General features: G+C 37.6%; 1 protein-coding gene across 1 annotated transcript in view; it reads right to left on the minus strand.

Annotated features, from left to right (window-relative positions):
- LOC132278747 (probable ubiquitin-like-specific protease 2B) overlaps nucleotides 1–23,538 on the minus strand; it is a 57,335-nt gene that overhangs the window by 28,598 nt on the left and 5,199 nt on the right. The window contains exons 5-8 of the mRNA XM_059780616.1: nucleotides 19,372–19,569; nucleotides 19,199–19,274; nucleotides 11,952–12,060; nucleotides 1,217–1,291 (exon numbers count right to left, since the gene is read on the minus strand). Of these exons, the coding sequence (XP_059636599.1) occupies nucleotides 1,217–1,291; nucleotides 11,952–12,060; nucleotides 19,199–19,274; nucleotides 19,372–19,569 (458 nt within the window). The remainder of the gene's footprint in view (nucleotides 1–1,216; nucleotides 1,292–11,951; nucleotides 12,061–19,198; nucleotides 19,275–19,371; nucleotides 19,570–23,538) is intronic.

Raw genomic sequence — 23,538 nt, forward strand, 5'->3', positions numbered from 1 at the left:
GTATTGTAAAGAAACCAGAGGGGGGAAAACAATCATAATTTAATAAGAGACCTAATAACTAACATACTAAGCTAATAAATGAAGGAAAATGCAAATATTAAGAACAAAAACAGGAGCATTTACAAGTTAACTAGCAGTGTAGTCAATATATGTATATATTTATATATATAATACAAGCAATTATATATAAATATATATAGGAACGCTGACCAATAATTCAATATAAGCAACATCAGAGAACATGGGCTTACAATCGAACAGCCAAAATCTTAGAAAGAAGTATTTTTAAAACAAAAAAGATAATTCATGTGATTAGTATGATACCAACTCCATAACAATAGATAGCAAAACCCCAAGTAACAATATATCTAATAGTTCAATTTGCACACTTATTAGTCCATATGATGTCGAATAGCAACCAAGACACACACAAATGTGACACATAAGAACCAAGTCCAAGCCATGTTCAAATTTTTTTTTTCATCTCTAGGAAAGCCAAATGTACTACTCATTAGTGTCCAAGAGAAAAACGCCGTCATAACAGCTAGACCCTACTGCTACCAAGCAAGAACTGCAACGACGAGAAATGAAATTCCATGTGAGAAAAATCAGTTGTTGAAGGGAAATAAAAAATAGTTTTCTTTCTTACCCTTTAAGTAATGCTCACTTCTATAACCTTCCACTTATATGGGGTACTAGACCTGTAACCAAACCTAAGCTTTGACATTATTGTGCACAAAATAGCTTCTGTCATACTTTAACTCGTTTCTCCCTTAAGGTATCTCAAACTATATACTATCCAGACCAAGCTTTTTTCTATTTAACTAACATTTGATCAGAAAGAACAAAAAATATAACACTGCACATTGCAGGTGCACTGCAATAATTAAATATAAAATATTAAAATACATGCTTCTCCATTCCTAATCAAATTCAGAACACCATATTTCAGCCAGAATAGCATAAAGGAGATGAACATGAAACTCGAAACTGGCAGACAAATGCAAAAAATGACCAGAAACACAACACATTCAGAAAGTTTAAACAGAACACGAGCATAGCATTAGCACATAAGAATGGAGTAAACAACGGGACGATGTATGCTAAAAAAAAAAAAAAACAAAAAAAAGCAAAAAACCTAAGTCCATAAAAAGAAAAACATTCTCCCCAAGTAACAAAAAAAGTAAAAATCAGCAGAAATATTTGTTTCACTCACTTGGGAAAATAGCTTTTTGGATAGTGCACGCCGTTCTGTCCAGGTAAAGCATCTTCATCTTTTCCCGCATTAATACTGTATAAAACAAATATTGAAAATTAACAATTCAAATTATGGAAATTAGAAAAACAAACAGAAGAAATAAGTGAAAAACAATTAAACATTATATACTATAATTCAACTATTGTATGATACAGTTGCAGAGCAAGCATTAATATTGATGAAAAACGGATGGAAAGAAGATGTCCACTTCGTACTTCAATTACAGGACAATGCATAATATAACACATAATCACTTTGACGAAAAATATAAATAAAATAAACATGCCAAGGGAGAAAAAATCCAAGATACCAATTATCCAAGAATAAATATATATCATCTGTATGCAAAAATAAATCTAATAAAACAATAGGACCGGCAATGAACCGAACTCTGACCAATGCTATTGTGTTTTGAAGACTGACAACAAGAAATTCTATTAACATATTGTTGGGACTTGTGTCTCAAATTCCTAGTCTAAATAGGTTACTATTTTAGAGTTGTATTTTGTTAGGAAATTTCTTGTTAAAAAGTCTTGGCCTCCAAGGAATTGTAATCTTTGTCTAACAAGAAATTGAGTTTAGGATTCTATAAATACGTATTTCAGTTTATTGAGAGAGAGGATGTCTCATGAGAGAGTTGATGAGTAGAGGTAGTTTATGAGTTGATAGAATAGAAAAAAACTGGTGGCACTAGTAGCAAGGAGATAGGCTCGTGGAGTGGTAAATGGTGAAAAGACACGTACAGGGTATTGGTGCCCAGCGATTGCAATATCTCTTCTGAATCATAGTGCAATCTCTTCTCATCCGTGGATGTAAGCCGGCTTTGATTGATCCACGTTATATCATGTGTTTGTGTATGATTGCTTTGCTGGCTTTCATTGAATCTCAAAGTTCGCACACTTCCGCAGCCCAACAAATTAGTATCAGAGCTGAAAGTGAAGGAAATCCAGAAAACACAGTCTCAACAAAATCGCGATGGGTAACATGTCATGGAGCTCAAGTAATTAAGGTGAAGCCTTAGAAGTTTGACTGATCAAGTAGCATACTATGGGACAATTAGAGTTTTGCCAAAGGATTGTGACATCTTGGCTTGCAAGCCAAAGGGAAAGGAGGAACTTGCTCCTTGGGTAAAAGTCCCTAAATAAGGCTAAGGACGAATTGACTCCTAGGGCAAAAGTACCTAAATTAGACAGGGTCGTAGCGACTGTTTGTGAGTGAAAGTCCCAAACGAGTGATTTGGCTTGTGAGCAAGATGGAAGTTGCAATTAGTTGTCCTGATCAATGCCGTGGGAATCGACGATTAACTTAATGAGATTTGGGCCAAGGCAGAGATTGTTGGGAGAAGTGTCTCAAATTCCTAGTCTAATTAGGTTTTTATTCTAGAGTTTTTTTTTTGTTAAGAAAATTCTTGTTAGATAAACCCCAAGGGGTTGGCCAGTGGCAAGGCCACTTGGTCCTCGTGCCTCATGAAGCATTAGGTCTGAGTTCCCACTGGGTGCAAACAATTTCCTTGGGGCTACGCCTCAGTGGCCATACTTTGCAACCTACCCAGCCCAGGGTGGGGGGGCACACTTCCTGCGTCCTTGGGGATTAGTCAGGGCAAAGCCCCGAACACCCGATTAATCTAAGAAAAAAAAATTCTTGTTAGATAAGTCTTTGTCTCCAAGAAATTGAAATCCTAATACAACAAAGAATTGAGTTTAGGACTCTATAAATAGGTACCTAAGTTTTTGGGTTGAGACTTTTGAGATTGAAACAGACGTAGTCTCACAAGGCCAGAGCCAATAAAGGGGCGGCCGGGGGGGGGGGGGGGGGGGGGGGGGGGGACATGCCCCTCCGGCCAAGCCCTGCCTCGCCCTCTATAATTTATGTAGTAATTTTTTATATTTTTTCTATAAATATGAAAAAATTAAAATTTATGCCACCCCGCCCCGCCGCCCCCCCCCCCCCCCTCTCTATATTTTGTGGTTTCTAAAATTATCTCTTTATTTTCTCTTGTACTCTTCAAATTCTATTTTCTCTTGTACTCTTCAAATTCTTCAAATTTTCCTAAAAGAAAAAGTTAAATTTTCCTTCCTCAATTGAAACTCTTTAACTTTTTCTTTTTAAAGTTCTCTCATTTTTCTTTCCTTTTTCAATTTCTACTTCTTAAAATTCATCTTTTTAACATGCATATTTGAATTTTTTTCTTTCTTCTTCTTCTTTTGTATTTTATATTTGTAATATTTATATATATATATATATATATATATATATATATATATTTATTTTGCACAGTGGCCCCCCTTACTTGAAATTCTGGCTTCGTCCTTATAGTCTCATGAGGGAGTTGATGGATAGAGGGAGTTTAGGGTTGGTAGAGTAGGAAAAGCACCGGTGGCACTCCACAAAATCATAGTAGAATCTCTTCTCATCCGTGGATGTAAAAAGTTTTGGCTGAACCACGTTATATCTTGTGTTTGTGTATTGCTTTGTTGGCTTTCATTGGATCCCGATGTTCACGCACTTCTGGTGCCCCAACACATATTACTACCTAACAGCATTTCGGAATTTTCAGTCTAGCGCCGCTTAATCAACATACAGAAGCCCAAAGAAAGTAGTGGCAAGTACAACTACACATCATCAAATAGCCTTGATTCCTTGTAAACAACCTGAAACATTTAGTAACTGCAAGAAGCAATTGGAATGAGGCAAGAAACCACTGATAGATTGCAGATATATTCTAAGATATTTCACAATCTATCTCTTACTCTTTGATTTCACACTTCAATTAATTCATGGAAAAGGAGGCAAAAACAGGACAATGGTAGTAAATGGCTTCCTTATTTGTAGAATTTTACTTCCGTTAAATTTATCTGAGATTTCAATAGGAAGGGAAAAATGTGAAGAATGTCATAAAAAGGTACAAGCAGTAACTAATTAAAACTTTAATTAGCACTAGATAATTATCACCAGTAGAAACATTTGCAGCTCCATTCTTCACAACTTGTGTCAAGATGGAAGAAAATGTCGTTACATTAGGAAAGAGAGACACGGACAAAGAGCACTATGTCGAGCCTTCCTGCTTATTTCCTTCCTTTGTTCTAGATTCCTTCTCCTGTGGCTGAGAGGAATGAGAGGTTACAGCGAAATTTCCTTTGGAATGGTACAGGGGAGGAGTTCAAGTTTCATCTGGTTCATTGGGAGCAAGTCTATAGTCCAACTCGGATGGGAGATTTGGGCATTAGAAGACTGGTGCCATTCAATAAGGCCCGTTTGGGGAAGTGTTTAAGGAGATTTGGGGTAGAAAGGCATAAACTCTGGAGGAGAGTGATTGCGAGTAGATTTGGGGAGGCCAGAGGAGGATGGTGTTTTGTTGAAGTGAGAATCCCAGGTGGAAGAGGGATGCATTCCCCCTTTGAATGCTTCTTAATACGATCTTACTTTGAGAGAGAGAGACTGGGACAGATAGGAGGAAGAGGGGTTTCTGTTAATTCTCGAGTGAAGATCCTCCAGTGATGCTTTTCCAAACTTGTCATTCTTAAATAACCTTTGAAATTCTAAGTGATGGAAGACGAAGAGGTCAAGGCCCATATTTAAAATGAAATCGAGAACTAAGAGAAAATTGCTTCCTCAAATATTGGCGTGTCAACCACTTAAGCAAACCAAAGATTTAAAAAACATGTAGAAGATGTAGCACGAGATAGGAAAACAAAGGGAATAGATAGGGGGAATCTTGTCATTCGACTGTTTTAAAATCACTAAAAAAAATTGACTCAATCATGCTCTTCGGTTATAAAATTCCGAAGGGACTCAAAAGCTTAGATTCTTTATTATTTTGTATCTAAGTTTAACTAGTTTTTGGTTCGTTGGGAGCAAGTGTGCTGTCCAATTCGGAGTGGAGGCTTAGGGATTAGAAGGTTGTTGCCTTTCAACAAGGCTCTCCTTGGGAAATGGTTTTGGAGGTTTGGGGTTGAGAGGCATTGGCTTTGGAGGAGAGTTATCGCGAGCAAATTTGGGGAGAGCAGTGGAGGGTGGAGCTCTCTTGAGGTGCGTGGTCCTGGGGGGTGGGGGTTTGGACTTCCATTTGAAAGGGATGGGTTGATTTTTGCAAACATGTTCGTTTTCGAATCAGGGATGGTAGGAGGATCAGATTTTGCGAGGACCTTTGGTGTGGGGAGCTTCTCCTGGCTCTTTCTTTCCCACTGCTCTACAGGATTGCTTCTGATAAGCAGGCATTGGTGGTTGACTGTTATCATCTTGATAACGGAGGACTGACTTGGGATTTTTAGTTAAAGAGGCACTTTCAGAATTGGGAGATTGAGGAGGTCACTCGTTTTTTGGAGTTACTGTATCGCCAGGTGATCTCACATGGGGATTCCGATTGTTGGCTTTGGAATCCTAACTCTCAGGGTCGGTTCGAGGTGAGGTCCTTTTTCAGGTGTCTTACGGTTGGTGATGGAGGTCCTTTCCCTTGGAGTCTATTTGGCGCTCCAAGACTCCCCTTAAGGTGGCCTTCTTTGCTTGGACTTCTGTCTTGGGTAGGACTTTAACCCAGGATAATTTAAGGAGGAAGAATAAGGTGGTGGTCAATCGTTGTTACTTGTGCCTACGCGATGAGGAGACAGTTGATCACCTTCTGTTACATTGCAGCATGGCTAGAAACTGTTGGGATTTGATGCTTGGGTTATTTGGGGTCCCTTGGGTTATGCCCTGTTCCTCTAGAGGGTTGATTGAGACTTGGAGAGGTTTCTTAGTTGGGGCCCTCATTCAGGATGCTTGGAGGGCTACGTCTCTCTGCATTTGGTAGTGTATTTGGCTCGAGAGAAATCAGAGATATTTCGATGGAAAAGAGAAGCCTATTTCTATGCTTAAGTTCTCCATTATTTATACTCTTTTTTGTTAGGTCTCAGTGAGAGATTATAGATCTATAGAGGAGATTATTTTCTTTTTGGCCTCTTTGAAGGCCTTAAGGCGTTTTTTGGCCTTTTTGTTTCTTTGGGATTCGCTCCCCTTTTGAGCGCTTTTTATAAATCTTACTTATCAAAAATAATTAACAATAATATCATGCAACCAAAGAATAAATAATTCAATCTTAATCTTATTCTATATAAATAACATGTAGCCACAAGAATATAAAAATTATAAACCTTTTTTGTGTTTTGGGTTACTCGGGTTGGTAAACCTTTACCCAAATCCCATCCAAAATAAATTCGGACTCCAAGATTTAAAACCAAATCCCATTATTTCAAATACCTCACCCACGCTGGTAAAATTTTTGGGTGATACTCGGTAGCTCAAGTTAGGCCCAGCTATATCCCATCCCTACTTCCCTCTCTGTCTTTTTACTTTTTGATTTTTCTTTTTTTTCAAGACTGATTTAAAATAATTAAAAAATAAAAATAAAAGATTATATATATATATATATTTTTTTTTTTGATAAGTAAGAATTTATTAAAAACGCTCAAAAAGGGGAGCGGAAACCAAAGATACAAAACAAAAGGCTAAAGGATTTTTTTTTAAAGCTCAAAAAGGAGAACGCATCCCATATACAACTAAGAGAGCCATATTTATATCCTCAAGCTATCCACAAAAGAAATATATATATATATTACTTGATAGATTTACAATTTCTGCACCCCCAAGGAGATTCCTCCCCATCTTAAGACCTCCTATACTGCTCCCTCCAAAGGACCCACAATAGGCACAAGAGGCAACTCTACAAACATCTCTAGCTTGATTTCCAACTGAGCAACCATTCCAAGCCTCTATCGCACTCTTCGTGGACATTGGCATGACACACTACATCGTGAAGATGGAACAAAGAAAGGCCCAGCCTCTAAAAATTGTCGATTGTAAATATCCTTCACAGAGATGTCGTCCACCCAAAGAAAGCCACCTTCAGCGGAGCGGAGCTTTGGTGCGCCAAATAGCCTTCCATTGAAAAGAAGCCCCTGATCATTCATCAATCAACTATAAAAAGACAGCTCCTCAAACCTCCGGTGGCTAGTGCCTGACCAAGTCCACTCATCCATCCCCTCCCCGCACACACACTGATAATAAAACAACGATAAGAACACCACATCCTCCAGCTCCCAATCCTGCAAAGACATCTCAAACTTCTCAAACAGTACATCCTACGACAATCCACCACTATCAAGATGATAGCAATCAGCAACCGTCGCCAGCCTATCCATAGCAATATGAAATAGTCTAGGATAGACAACCTCCAGAGGTCTGTTGGCACACCACAGATGATCTATACCAAAGACTTCAATCATCTCTCTCATGAACGGGGCTCAATTTAAGGAGGGTACAGAATCTGAGTTGTGGCAGGCTATCTAGTCCTTGGGGCTTTTTAAGGCTTCTGGACCAGACGGGTTCACTCCCAAGTTTTTCCAATCAAACTCCCCTTCCCTAATCTCGCCTTTTTCTATTTTCTAATCTCGCAATGGAAAATATATATATATATATATATATATTTCAATTGTTGGAAAACCTAACCAATATCAGGGGACCTATCAGATCAACATCAACCTGACTTCAAAATAAGCTACAGAAGGATACGTCAAAGTGAAATCCAGTTGACAAGTAAATTCTTGTTACATCTAATCCGTCTGTTCCCTCTCTCTGATCTACACCTGATACTTCCATCATCTCTCTCTCTCTCCTTCAGTGATTTCACCTCTCTATCTCCGCTCTAATCTCCAATAGGAAAAAATATATATAAACTCCCCTTGTTGGAAACCTAACCAATTTGTGCAGCTACTTTATCATATCAAACTGACTTAAAAATAAGCTACAAAAGGATACATCAAATTGAACTCCAGTTGGCAATTAAATGCTTGTAGCATAATCCCTTCCCTCTCTCTGATCTGCACCAGATACTATCATCTCTCTCTTTCTCTCTCTCCCCCCTCCCCTTCCTTGATGTCACTTCTCTCTCCCTCCCTCCCTCTCTCTCTCTCTCTCTCTCTCAATGAGAAAATATATATAAATTTCAATTGTTGGAAAACAACCAATATGAGAGGACATAACAGAAAAAGCTAATTACAGAATAAGCTACAAAAGGATACATCCAGTTGGCAAAGTCAGATTAGTTGAATTCTCAGGTTCAAATTGAGTTGAATAATGAGCTTGCCATGCTGTGACAATTTGTAACCTTGCACAAACCTGGTAATGATATGATATTTTGAACCATGTTAATCATTGACCTTCTGTTACTAGGGATTGCTGTAATACATTAACATGCCTTACTTGGATTAAATTCGGGGATTAGATATATAAAAATAAAAACATGATATCTGTGAATGTCTTTATCCCTTGCCATGCACTTTAGGCCACCAAAACATGATATGCATGGTTCAATTGCATTTGCTTTAGCACTAAGCTTGAGCCCTAAAAGTGAACTACTTTTTTTTTTCCTTTTTTTTGATAAGTAAAAATAACATTAAAAAAGGCGTTCAAGAGGGGAACATGTCCCAATTACAAAAGTGGAACCGGGACTAAAGCCCCAAAGAATCCAAGAAAGTAATTAAATCATCAGAAGAGGGACAAAAACTCCTCTTCACATAATTGAAAAGAGAACGAAGAATGTAAAGTTTAACCATTGCCGTAGGCGACTCTTTCCCTTCGAACATTCTACTATTTCGCTACTTCCAAATGCACCACCACACACAATGTGGTACAATTCTCCAGAAATCGCGAAAATCTCTTCTCACTCGACATCCTCTCCAAACATGGATTAATTCCTTAGTAGATCGAGGCATGACCCAACAAATGCCAAACAACCCAACAATAAGATTCCAACGGTCGTTCACCACAGGGCAATGCAAAAGGAGGTGATCAACGGACTCCTCATCATTCTTGCATAGACAACACGATTAACAATACAATTGCCCCTTTTCCTCAAGTTATCAATTGTCATAATCTTTCTCCACACAGCGCTCCAGAAAAAGAAAGCCACCCTAGTTGGAGCCATGGACCACCAAATAGCTTTCCACAGGAAGTCTCGATTAACAAAATTGGACAAACATAAGAACAAGGATCTAACTTCGAAACGACCGTGGGAAGAAGGAACCCAAATCAAAGCGTCATTATCTCTGCCAACACCCTCCTGCCGATACAGAAGATCCAGAAAAACACATACCTCGTCCATCTCCCAATCCTGAAAAGAGCGCCGAAAATGCACATCCCACGTAATCTCGTTGCTATCAAGCCGATAACAGTCAATTACGTAAACGTGTTTATCAACAGCAATACTGAATAATCTAGGGAATGTATGAGAAAGTGGCTGATCACCACACCAAAAATCTTCCCAAAACCGAATTCGACATCCATCACTGACTTTGAATCTGATATGAGCAGAAAAAGCATCCCGACCCTTCCGAATAGCCTTCCACATCCCTACTCCTCACACAAGGGTAACCGGACGTGTAGACCAACCTCCAGCCTCTTCCCCAAACCGACAAGAGACTAACCTGCGCCATGGACGATGTTTTTCCCTCCCAAATCTCCATAACCATTTACCCAGGAGAGCTTGATTGAAAGGAACTAAACGTCTTATTCCAAGTCCACCCAATTTCACAGGCTTACAAACTTCCTCCCATCTGACAAGGTGTACTTGAACTCATCACCATTTCCTCCCCATAGGAAATCCCTTTGAATTTTTTCAATCCTATCTGCAACGGAACAAGGGATTTGGAACATAGAAAGAAAATAAGTGGGAAGGCTCGATAACGTACTCTTTATAAGAGTAATTTTACCCCCCTTTGATAAGTATTGCTTCTTCCATCCTGCCAATCTCTTCGCATACCTGTCAATCACGGAATCCCAACTCCCCACTAATCTTAAAGAGACTCCTAAGGGCAAGCCCAAATAAGGAATAAGGAAAGAACTCACCCTGCATCCAAGGATTGCAGCTAAAGAGGAAATATCCTAAACATTCCCTACTGGGACAAGCACACTCTTAGCCACATTGACCTTTAGCCCGAAAACTGCCTGAAAACAAGTTAATATACACCTCAAGTATCGAAATTGAGACACATCAACATCACAAAAAACCAGGGTATCATTTACAAAGAGTAAATGAGAAATCTCCATCTGATGGGCTAAATCTCTGCCCACCCTGAATCCCTTAATAAAACCAATGTCCTCTGCCCTGCGCATAAGTCTGCTTAACCCCTCCATAACAACAAGAAAAAGGAAAGATGACAAAGGATCTCCATGTCTTATACCCCGAGAGCAGCCAAAGAAACCAGCGGGAGAACCATTCACAAGAATTGAAAACTTGACAAACGAAAGACAAGTCTCAATCCACTTCCTCCATCCCATTCTTTGTAACAAATAGAGTAGGAAATTCCAGTTCATTAAAGGCAACTCAAGAGGGGAGAGCTCCCAAAAGAAAACACAAAAGCCAACTACAATTTTAGACTCTCAACAAAATCCACAAGATCCCCCACCAATTTACAATTCCTCCATTAATCCAAAAGAATAAAGAACTCAGTATGACGTGTTTTAGAGACCAAAAAAGAGTCTCCTCTCCATAAAAGGATCTCCTATTTCTTTGTCGCCACAAGCCCCACCATAAACAAAGGGGAGTTGCCTTCCAAGCATCTCTGGCTCAGCTATCCACTGTACACCCTCTCCAAGCCTCAATTGTGTCCACCATAGAACCACGAGACACCCAATGCATACCAAACATCACTAAAAACAGAGCCCACACATCCCTCGCCACTGGGCAATGCAAAAGAAGATGATTCAAGGACTCCTCTGCCCTCTTCCACATACAACACCGGTTCACCACAATCTGCCACCTCCTCCCCTCCTAAGATTGTCTAAGGTAAGCATTCCCCCAAGAACAGCTGACCATGCAAAAAAGCCATCTTGAGGTAAGCTTTCAATCTCCAAATGGCCTTCCAGTAGTGGTGACTTACTACTCGGATCAACTCAATAAAACCTTATACTAGGTCATTCATTTATTATTGAAGTTCCGCTAGAAACAACGCATTTATGTTAATTTTCTAATGTTTATGAACATCTAAACAAGTGCGATATCCACCAGTATTGTCACACTAGAATCTCAGATATCATTAAAATCAAGTAACTGACAAAATTTCCCTAAAAAATCTAAAGATTAGAGTACCGCTCCCCCACTTCTGCCTAAAGACATTGTCAGAGAGAAACTCCCCCAACCATACAAATTCACAATAGAACTATGGACGGTTTCCGTTATTCTACAGCAACAGAAGACCAAATTATCTTGCTATTGGAACACAATTAAAGCAGAACAGCAACATTAAACTGTAATGAATTTAGTCCTTCATAGTTCACTTCTGCATTACAGAAAGCCAATCATTTGATGATCATTCTGGATTTATGATAATTTAATAATTTTTAAGACAATTCCTAGCACTCTTATACGAAAACTCATTACATACATCACTGCAACAAGGGAAGGAATTATAAAACTACAAATGAAAAAGTAGAATTATCCCCAGAATAAAAAATCAGCAACATTCAGCCAGACAAATTCAATATCAAGAATTCAAACTTTCTGCATAATCAAGGTATCAAAGTCTCATTTTTTATTTGCAAAAGGCCAAAAACACAAGGAGCCTCGTGAATGACGACATAATTAAGCACTTGCAAAGAACCAAGGGAGAAATTTTTTGAACAAAAGCATGGATAAACTAAGGCATTTGAAAGAACTCACTCAAACACAACATCCCACATAGCCTTGTACTTCACATCCAAAGATCTGATCTCAGCCTGTTTCTTGTACCAGTCACGGTCAACAATGGCGAGCTTCAACTCCTCAATGCCTGGACAAAATTTACATAGGCAGAAAAAGAAAAATTATTATTCAGTATGTAAATCAAATCAACACACTGAATAAGTAAAAACAGACAACAACTAATATATCAAGGCACCACAGGATATTCCTGGCATGATAGAGAGACAGGAGAAGGGGGGGAGGGGGAGGGGGTGTATAAAAACCATCAGGCTAAAAGTATAGACCCCCAAAATGAAGTCAAATGCAACATCGAACAAATGATATATTTCAAATATCAGGACTCCACCACACCATCTTAATGCCAAAGGAGCAAATAACTCCATATAACAGCAGAGATAACATAATATATCAAATTTTGAATATAAAAAATTACCTCATTTGCATACTAACAATAGCTGATTGACAAGATTTATTTCACAAAAACGACCATGTCGCAAGTACAAACTCACAAAAAGACATAATACATGTAGGCATGTCAATAACTCCGCGTGCGGGGGGTGTGCGTGTAAATATGTATATGTACACGTATACCTATTATGATTTATCTCACTAACCTGATAACACATGCTTTTAAAACATTTGCCATTCTTTTTTTATATTTTATATTTAACCTCTACTTCGATTTTCTTCACAATTTACTTTTTCTAGGCGTGAAGGAAGAGATGTAGGTCGGGTATGCATTTGATGGAGAATAAGAGAGAATGAAAAAGAAGAGTAGAAGAGAGAAGAACAAGGGGAAGAAATCTTAGAATAAACTCAATTCAATATTCAGTAATCATCAAAAGCTATCCAAGTCGATGTATAAAGTCATGTGCATCTTTTTTTTGTATAATGTCCTATACATGGGCACTAAAATAAAACCCTAATCAAACACTACTACCAAATAAAGTGCTAAAATGAGAACATACGGAAATAACCTTAAATTTAAATATCCCAAAAAATAAATATTTAACCCTAATTTAATCTATCATTGTCCCTTCTCCAAAAGTAGAAGCGAGTCATGCACAACCATGCTTTTGAGCAACATCTTGTTCAGGTTTATCTACTCAACCATTTTACAATCAATTAACAATAAAGAGAATGAAGGAGAAGAAACCAATTGATGTAGGAGAGGGGTAGGGAGAGAACAAGAAAGAGAATGAGGGAGAAGATACAAACAAAAGAAGGAGAAGAAATCTAAAATCACTCGCTTCAATATTCAATAATAATCATCAAAATGTCCCTTTCACAATGTCTGAACCAAAATATAAATAGGCATCAAAGAAAACCCTAATCAAATCCTATTACCATAAATAAAACCCTAAAATACTAAATTATGATTATTATAAGTGCTGCGGAGAACAGTTTTTTCAAGCAAAAGTCTCGTATCCAATGGCTCCAACTTGGTGACAACACTGGTTTTTTCTTCAAGAGGGTCAACCACAGAGCTAGTGTTAACAGGCTTATGTATATCACGAAAGACCATCCACCGATGAGGAGATTTCACTATGATTCATAGAGATATTACAACGGTATCAACACCCTTCACGTGCCTTTTCACCATGTACCGCTCCACAATCCTATCCCCTCGCTACGTGTTTTTCCTACTCTAACAGCCCATAAACTACCTCTACCCATCAACTTGCCCATGAGACCACATCTCTCTCAATATCATAAGTCTCAAGCCATAACATATGTACCTATTTATAGAATTCCAAATCCGATTCCTTGTTGGACAAGAATTACAATCCTTGGAGCTCATGACTTGCCTAACAAGAAATTTCCTAACATAATACAACTCTAAAATAGAAACTTAACTAAACTAAGATTTTGAGAAACAAGTCCCAACAATCTCCACCTTGGCTCAAATTCCATCAAGCCAATCCTAGCTTTCATCGGGACAATTCATTGCAGCTTTAAACTTGCATACAAACCAAATCACTCTTTAGGGATTTCCATCCACTAAACCTAGTCTGATTTAGGGACTTTCACCCAAGGAGTCAGTTCCTCCTTAGTCTGATTCAGGGAATTTCAGCCAAGGATAGTTCCTCCTTTTCCTTTGGATTGCCAGTTCCTCCTGCAAGATGTTACTACTCGAGCTCCATGCCATGTAACCCGTCACAGTTTTCTGACCTTCATGACCAACCAAGCCGATTGACTCTACCTGCAATTGAAACCCGGTGAAGCACCGTTGAGACTCCTTGTGTTTTCTCGATCTCCTTCACCTTCAGCTCTTCGGCTTTGATACCAATTTGTTACGTCAGAAACGCATTAACAATAGGATCCATTGAAAGCCAACAAAGCAATCACAAACAAACACAAGATATAACTAAGTTCGGCCAAAACCATACATCCACATATTAGAGAAGATTCCACTATGATTCATACGGATATTACATCAGTTGAGTACCATTACCCTGCACGTGCCTTTTAACCATATAACACTCCAAGAGCCTATCCCCTCGCTACCAGCGTATTTTTCATACTCTACCAACCGATAAACTACCTCTACCCATCAACTCCCTCATGAGACTGCATATCTATCAATATCACGAGTCTCAACCAATAACTTAGGTACCAAATTCTAGAGTTCCAAACCCAATTCCTGGTTGGACAAGGATTACAATTCCCTGAAGCCCAAGACTTGCCTAATAAGAAATTTCCTATTGTTAACAATCTCATTCCAGTATTGCTAACGAAACAATCACATTCCAATATTCCACTGTTCGAGACATCAAGTGATGAAAATTATTTGATAGGATAAGTCAAAATACAAACACCATTTATTTTAATAAGTAAAAATGTATTAAAAAGCTTTCAAAAGGGGTGTCACATCCCAAGAACTACATAGAAGTCGAAGCCAAAGAAGGAGGACCCAAGGAACCCAAAAAATCAACTATCTCCTCTATAGATAGTTAATATCTCCCCATCCCCCAACAAAAAAGAAAGCTAATAATGCGGAATTTTAACGTCCCTATGGGAGATTCCTCCCTATCCTCCCCATCAAAAGATCTATTGTTCCGCTCCTTCCAAATACACCACCAAACGCAAAAGCGTGCCTCTCCCCGAAAAACACGTGTGGGGGTCCCACACCACACCCTCTCTAAGCATCAATCAAACCTCTCGAAGACCCGAGGCATAACCCAATGCATGCCAAACAAACCAAAAATAAGACTCCAACAATCGTGAGCCACAGGACAATGCAAAAGAAGTTGATCCAGTGACTCCATCCCTCTTACACATGCAACGCCAATTGATCGTAACATGTCTTCACCTTCTCAGGTTATCGAGCATCAAAATCTTAGCCCAAGCTGCAGTCCAAACAAAAAAACTACCTTGAGGGGAGCCTTTGAGCGCCAAACTGTCTTCCAAGAAAAATCAGCCCCGAGAAGCATAGAAGGCAAAATAAGGAACGGACATCAAATCTCCCCTGAGGAGAGGGCACCCAGACAAGGGAATCAGGGCCACCACCATCTGCTGCCTGTGTATACAACAAAGCCAAAATATCAGAAGCGTCATCCAACTCCCAATCATGAAAATGACGCTGAAAGCGCACGTCAAAAATAAGACTCCAACAATCGTGAGTCACAAGGCAATGCAAGAGAAGATGATCCAGTGACTCCATCCCTCTTACACATGCAACACCAATTGATCGTAACATGTCTTCACCTTCTAAGGTTATCCAGCATCAAAATCTTACCCCAAGCTGCAGCCCAAACAAAAAAACCACCTCGAGGGGAGCCTTTGAGCACCAAACTGTCTTCCATGGAAAATCAACCCCTAAGAAATAAGTAATGAACAGCAAATATCCCTAAGGAGAGGGCACCCAGACAAGGGAATCAGAGCCACCACCATCCGGGGCCTGTGTATACAACAGAGCCAGAAAATCAAAAACGTCATCCAACTCCCAATCATGAAAATGATGCTGAAAACGCACATCCTAAGGAATCCTCCCGCTATCAAACCGATAACAGTCGGCAACCCAAGCGTGTCTATCAACAGCAATCCTAAAGGGCCAAGGAAAGGAACATGCTAACGAACACTCCCCACACCGTCAGTCCCCTCAAAACCAAGTGCCCCTGCCGTCCCGAACTCTAAATCTGATATGTTTAGAAAATTCATCCCACTTCCAAATGAACTTCCAAACACAAACACTACTGGCTAATATAACCACACAGGAACACCAACCACCTCTCTCCTCCCCAAAGCGGCAAGAAATGACCCTCCTCCATAATCGATGGTGCTCACCTCCAAATCTCCACAGCCACTTCACTGAGAGAGGCCTATTAAAAGGGACAAACCTCCTAATGCCCAAGCCACCCAATTGAATAAGCCTACACACCTGCTCCCATCATAGTTGATAAAGGCGCACCTAGGCTCCAAAAAAGCCCCAGGTTCGTCAAGGCACAGCTAGAGCTTCTCAACCTACTACAGGTCAGGCCCCTTCAATCAGGCTCACATAAAGCCCTCAGGATCACACTTTTTAGTAGGCTCCGGGCTCAAAAAAGGGGTGCCTTGTATTTTTTAATCATTTATTCATATCATTTTATTTTTTACTTAATGACTACTAAATTAAAAGATTTTACATCATGTATAGAATTGTTTAACATTATGAAATATCTGACAAAATTCATAAAGTTATGGTTCACTACTTACATTAACTGCAATTACTGCTTGATTATGAATATATATAATAATATATGGTTAAATATGCATTATTATATACATGGGCCTTGCTTCAATCAGACTCGCGCCTCGCGCTTAGGCTCTGAGTCGATCGTCTCTGTCTCTCTGAAGCCTTCATCAATCAATTTGGAGTTCTAGCAAGCTTCAAGCCTTCATCCATTCATCGAATCATCATCAATCGATTTGGATTGCAACTAAGGTCAAAAATTTTCTCTTTTTTTGTGTTTATTTTGGGCATTTTTCAAAACTAGGGTTTCAATTCTTGCATTTTTGTTGCAAATTCTTATTCGAATTTTTCTATTGATGCTTGTTTGGCTAATATTGGTCACTAATACACCTTTTCTTCACCGGCTTCATCATCTTCCAGCGAACCAGACCGCGACTTCAGCGAGCTTCATCGTCTTCCCTCTCAGCCTCTCTATCTCAAGTTCTCAACCACCCAACAAGAGCAAATAAACAAATCTAAGGGGAACCAAACCGAACCAATCTTCACAGTTTGGTTCCATGTTCCAACGGTTCCGCCAGGAATCGTACCGAATCAGACCATGTGCACCCCTAATTCTCCATGTGTACACTATCTCCAATGTGTCCACTAATTATATATTCCCTCCGTCCCAATATAAGTGTCCACCTTTCCATATTTAGTTGTCCCAATTCAGAAGTCAATGTACTATATTTTACAACATTCCAAATTTAACCTTCTTGCATTGTACTTATAAAAACAATTAAATGTAAAACATCATCATATCATAGATTTGCTAATTCATTCACTACAAATACAATAAAAATATTAAAATCCATATCATAAAAAGTTAGGTTTCGAAAAAGGGACACTTAAAATGGGACGGAAGAGTATTATTTATTTTATTGATAAATAAGATTTCATTTGAAGGCGCTCAAAAGGGGAGCGCACCCAAAGGAATACACAAGAATCCTAACCAGCCAACTATAATTTTAGACTACCAACAAAGTCTACAAAATCCCCATAGATTTACAATTACGCCCGCCTACAAAAATCCCCTATAGATTTGCAATCAGTCTCCTAATTATATATTATGAAGACTTCTCCATATTTAAGCCTCATTATTGGCATGTGCATTATAACAAAATACCCATAAATAAGTAGTCTCCAATAAATATCCCCTAAGATTTCAAAAACCGCAAATGTATCCAAATGTACATTGCGCACAGCCTGAGTTGGGAGCAGGACTCAGGGAAGTGTATATCGCTCAATTCATAACTGACTCATCATGACTCAGCTCGAGATACACAGATATGGCATGGCCCCAGATCATATGGCTAATTCATCGGCTTCAAGGCATGCGTACATGGCACAGCCCAGTGAGTGGTTTGGTGGTTGCGGTTAAGAGATCTTCAAGGTGGTCTCCTCCTGAGACCTTGCACATCTCAACCTATCTTAAAGAGAGAAATTTGACTCCCATGTCATGATGATTGTGACATCCTTATAAGCTAGAGTACTACTATACGAAATCAATGACCAGGGGGTTACACTCTTATGACAGAGGAGGCATCACATTGCCTTGCAGTGAATCTTATAATAAAAGGTTGTAACATCAACGGTCTCTAAGTCTACGATCAAAATCATCTACCCTATAGTCACAATGCCTCCTATTTGTTCCAAATAAACAGCCCCTGTTCACATAGAGGCATCTTATTAATTCAAAATAGAGGTGACGTGACGACCAGCAAAACCATCATGCCTGCATAAGCACCACCTTTATTTTCTCACGACCCTAAATAAACTATCCATTCTACAATCTACAGTTAAAAGATTCAGAACAAATGGGGGCAGACCTTGAACCATTCACATCCTAGCAGTTACACTTCGAACTTCTATCGTCATCAGTCATTATGTTGAGGAACCTTGCAGATGCATACAAGCCTTACAAGGCATTGACTCTGAGGAGTATTCTCACTTGACTACCATTAAATCTCTCTCTCACTATACACACAAACACTTGCATACACATATATTGAATTAGTTAGATAAGTGGTATCACCTCTACCTTCCAATATGGAAGGTGAGGCTTCAAGTCTCCGTGGGGACAAATGGGTGTGTGAGTTTCTTGCCAATGAAAAATAAAAATAACTGGGAAAAAAAAAAAAAATCGGAGTCCACACTAGTCTATCTCTTAATCAACAGCATAACCCACACTTGCTATGTGTAATGCAACAATAGCAAGTTCTAACAATAGATCAATGCTTTGTTTAGTACACAATTTGACAGTACCTTACTTGTCTAAAACAATGAAATTTAATAGTTAGACTGTACAAAACAGAGGGAAGGTTACACTGATTTGGAAACCGTCGGGGATGCATGTGTTGGATTCAAAACCCCATCGGAAGAATTCAATTTTCAACCAGGTAAAATGCCATTAAAATTCAAATGAAGAAAAAAGTTCCAAGCAGGTAAGCATATTATCCAACTAACTAAAAGCAAAAGTAAGTAAAATGAACGTATTTTGTAGAAGTGTGTTGACCTGAAGTTCCATGTACACTGTCAGCTTGCACGGCATCTTTTGACATTACATGAATCTTTACCATAGCTATCTCAAGCTACACAAAAGCCACATGAGAAAGTGAATTTTTAGTTCCAAACAGATATAAGCATCACAAAATAACCGACTGTGAAATAGAGTTTAACAGGACTCACCCTTTCAAAAAATTGAGATTTAATACCAAGGATATCATTTAATCCCCACTGAAAGGTAAATGTTTCATAATTTCCATAGGAAGGCAAACCCATCATATTGATGCAACTGCTGGAAAAAGTTAACACAGACTCTGTGTAATATCCATCACGATATACAACATAATCGGGACAAACAGCAACTGTCATATTTCTGTTCCCCTGCCAATCACAATGGAAACAATCACAACTCAAGGAATACCACTTCCCAGAGAAACAGAAAACAAGTAAAATACTAAAAGAAACATGCACAGTTCCAAGTTTTCGTTTCAAAGGTGAGTTCCAGTTAGCTAAAAATATTTTTATAACCCCAAGGAAACAGTGCAAAATGTTGAGAAAATCTTAAAATGTTTGAAAACCTAGAGTAGAGCTTAAATAGAAACAAAGCTAGCTGTGTCATGTTGTGTGTCTTTGGAGGATCATCATCTCAATGGATTCAACAAATAGCTTAACTATTTTGACATGAGACATAACATAAAGCTTTTCCCACGTGAAGTAACTAGAATATATATATATATATATATATATTGGGAGCCACGGGGTATCCCTCTTTACAAGTTTGATTCCTGCCAGTGTTGAGTATCCCAAACCCAATTGTAACACACCCCATTGCAATCCCTACTGTAGACCATCTGGTTAAATATGAAGCATTATGTAACGCATAAAGACATACATAACAGCATTGGAAGCCCCGTTCCTAGTACACCCCAAGTTATTGAGAAGGAAAAGATTCACATCCACAATATTTATTACCATTGGATGGCAGACTGTTACTGTTAGTTAATGGACTGTCAGAATCATTACGCTTCATTTCCATATTTCTGTTAATAAAAACTTAGCAACAATTATGACCAGCTCAAAACCCACATCTAGCTCAGCAGACTTCATTTAGCCATTCCTTCAAGTTGTCATATCTTCTAAGGGTCCAAATGCATATTCAAGGCTAGATATACTAGAATAAAAGATAACACAACCATTGATGTTAAAGGTGCACCTAGGCTCCAAAAAATCCCGAGGCTCATCAAGGCTCAGCTAGAGCGCCTCAGCCTCGTACAGACCAGGCCCCTTCAATCCGGCTCATGCATTTTAGTAGGTTCCAGGCCCAAAAAAAGCGCGCCTTTGGTTTTTTTAAAAGATTTATTCATACAATTTTTCTATTTTATCAAATCACTTCAAAATTAGAATGTTCTACACCATATCATGATCATACTTAAAGGATCATATTTTTCAACGTTATGAAATATTTGACAAAATCCATAAATATGTGGTTCGCTACTTATAATAATTGCATGCATATTCGTTATAATGTATGTTTAAAGTTTGCATAACTATAGTTTTTAATTGTTCCATATATAATCACATCTAATTTGGTTAACGCATATGCATATGAAATGATTTATGAGCTTTAATTTACCTGATCCTCTAAGTTGATATATCAAAAATCCCATTTTTATAGAATTTTTTATCATTTGTGTCATAATTTGAATTGTTCTGATTGTACGTTGATTTTATTGAATTCATATGCATATAGAAAGGTATGTGTATGTTGATTTAGCTAATTCATTGAATTGATATATTGAAAATATTCTTTATTTTGATATTGACAAGTATGTGTTCCAAAGTTTAATTATTCTTTATATACTTACAATTAATATGCATTATGATCACACACACACCCTACTTCGATCAGACTCGCGCTTTATATTGTGCCTTGTGCTTAGGCTCCAAAATAACTTTGGCGCCTTAGTGCACCTTGAGCGTTTAACAACTATCAACAAAACAAAATTTTAAGGTTCCTTTCTAAATTCCAAGCCATGGCAAATTGTGGGTGGTTCAACCATGAAGTATTTTATTTCTCTTCTTTAGGGGATTAGAGCATGAATAATGAATACTGAATAAATACACATAATTTTTTTTAAAATTGGTAAGATAACTAGGATCCATGTTATATTATATAGCCAATTTTGACACTTCGTTGTTATTTTATTCTCTCTTTTTTTTCAAATTACAAAACCAAATATATAAGGTATTTGAGTGCAATGATATAAGGTATCTTATTCTTTGTGGAGTCATTTTCTATTTATGTTTTTCCTAATTTAATTTTTAAATAATCTAAAAGAGTTTTTATAAAATTTTACTTATCAACAAAAAAAAAAAAAAAAAAAAATCTAAAAGAGTTTAGCAGTTGCTAAATTTAAAGTAGTACGAATCAAGTAGCAAACTCACATACATCGGGTACTTTTACATTATTTTTCTATTATCTGTTTTACAAATAAAAAAATTGTGTTTTTCACTTTTTCATTAGTATGGACTTAGTTTTAAACTTTCTTTAATGCGGTACTATAATAATGGACTAAATTACTAATTGTAATAATGTCACTTTAATTCCACCAACAAATATATTTTTTTTTTTCGGTAAGTAATCTACTAACAAATATTTGTCTTTTTTTTTCTCATTTATCAGTTAAAGACCTGTATTTACATTTTTAGTTATTACTTAAATTGGTATGATGGTTTTAATAATAGATGGTGCTTTGTTCTTAGTGTCAATTACACCAATACTAAATCTTATACAATAAATTAAACATCTTTCTAGGTGATATGAATTGAAAAAAGAATTTAAAACATTAAAATGTAACAAGCTCGAGCCAAAAATACGTGCATAATAACTTTTTAGGATTTACACTAACGAATTAAAAAAATTAACTGTATTGATAACTAATTCCATTCCTGTTACCCCTTGACTACACTCCAGGTACCAATATACTACAAACATTGCATAACCCAATGCTGCAATTTAAACCATGTCAATTCTTGAGCAACAGCTCCATGGTGCAATGTGTAAAAATTCCAACTTTTCTAAATTTTCCAAATTTATAGTTTTTAAATATAATTTAGATATCAATATGACAGCAAAACCTCAATTAATTAATTTAGACAAGTATTTAGTTAACCAAGTTAATGGTCATATAGTAGATATACAAAGTTATCTTTGCAACCCCTGAGATATTATTACGGCGAGGGATGAACAAAAATTCAGAGCTCTGATTCAAAATTCTCTCAATCATCCCCTCACGAGGAATTGCCAAAAGCGTTGTTTCTATCCACTACTATCTAAAAATTATCAAGTTATTAATGACAGGGTGAAACCAAGAAATAACCCCTCACGTGCGAAATTATAGAAGATCTCCTTTTAGATCAAACAATTCCACCGATATGAGTATGACAAACGCATTTTTGTTCACTAATGAATTCTGTAGATTTTGAACGACAAAAATTATTTCATTATCTAAAAACTAATTGATTTACACAAGTCCATTATCTTCTCCTTTTTTTCTCAATAGATATTTTATGTGCTGATTAGTCAACAGGTGAATCCAATAGGTAAAAATTGGGATGATCATTTAAAAAAAAAAATTTAATAATACTAAGCATTTTGCTCAACTTAGGGGGCTATTCCCTTGAGTCGTACTGATCAGAATTTGACTCCACGAGAAATTGAACGAAAAGCTGCTGAATTGGCCTATTTCTCCGTGCATCAATAAATTATTTTGAGAAATAAAAACGGAAGAATAAATGTTTTCTCAGCGGGAGGGAAAAACTCGAGAATCCTTTCTATAACACAAGTTAAATTCTTGAGATTGATAAATTTTACGAGAGCTTCAATGAGCATTACATCCTTTCAGAATTTTGAAGAGTTCCAATGAAGCTCTAGAATCAATGCATGTTTTCGCACAAACCATGCAGGGTTGGAACTACAAGGATATGTTTCAATTAGTGAATATTGAAACATATCCACTTGTCCACAAGAACATTTGGAAACTTTAAGCCATGTATCCTTGCATATATTTATGCCCACAAACTCTTTATATGACATTCACACAACATTTTTAACAACTATATAACATGACACTTCCAATAAATCAATTTTTGGTAGAAGTGGGACATTCTCAACTTCACTAAGCCAGACTAGCAAAATATGATCATGACCAGGGACAACCGGACAAGTAAAAAGGTTGAAAACAATCACGCAAAAGAAAATTGATAATTATCAATTAATGAGAGGGATAAGAAGTTTGATATAATACAATATTAAGTGCAAAATAGTGCCTTTCTGACTAAAAACACCGT

This window comes from Cornus florida, unplaced genomic scaffold, assembly GCF_030987335.1.
Source record: "Cornus florida cultivar Cherokee Brave unplaced genomic scaffold, ASM3098733v1 CherokeeBrave_3.0.0_Hap2_Chr10, whole genome shotgun sequence".
In the NCBI taxonomy this organism is placed as follows: domain Eukaryota; kingdom Viridiplantae; phylum Streptophyta; class Magnoliopsida; order Cornales; family Cornaceae; genus Cornus; species Cornus florida.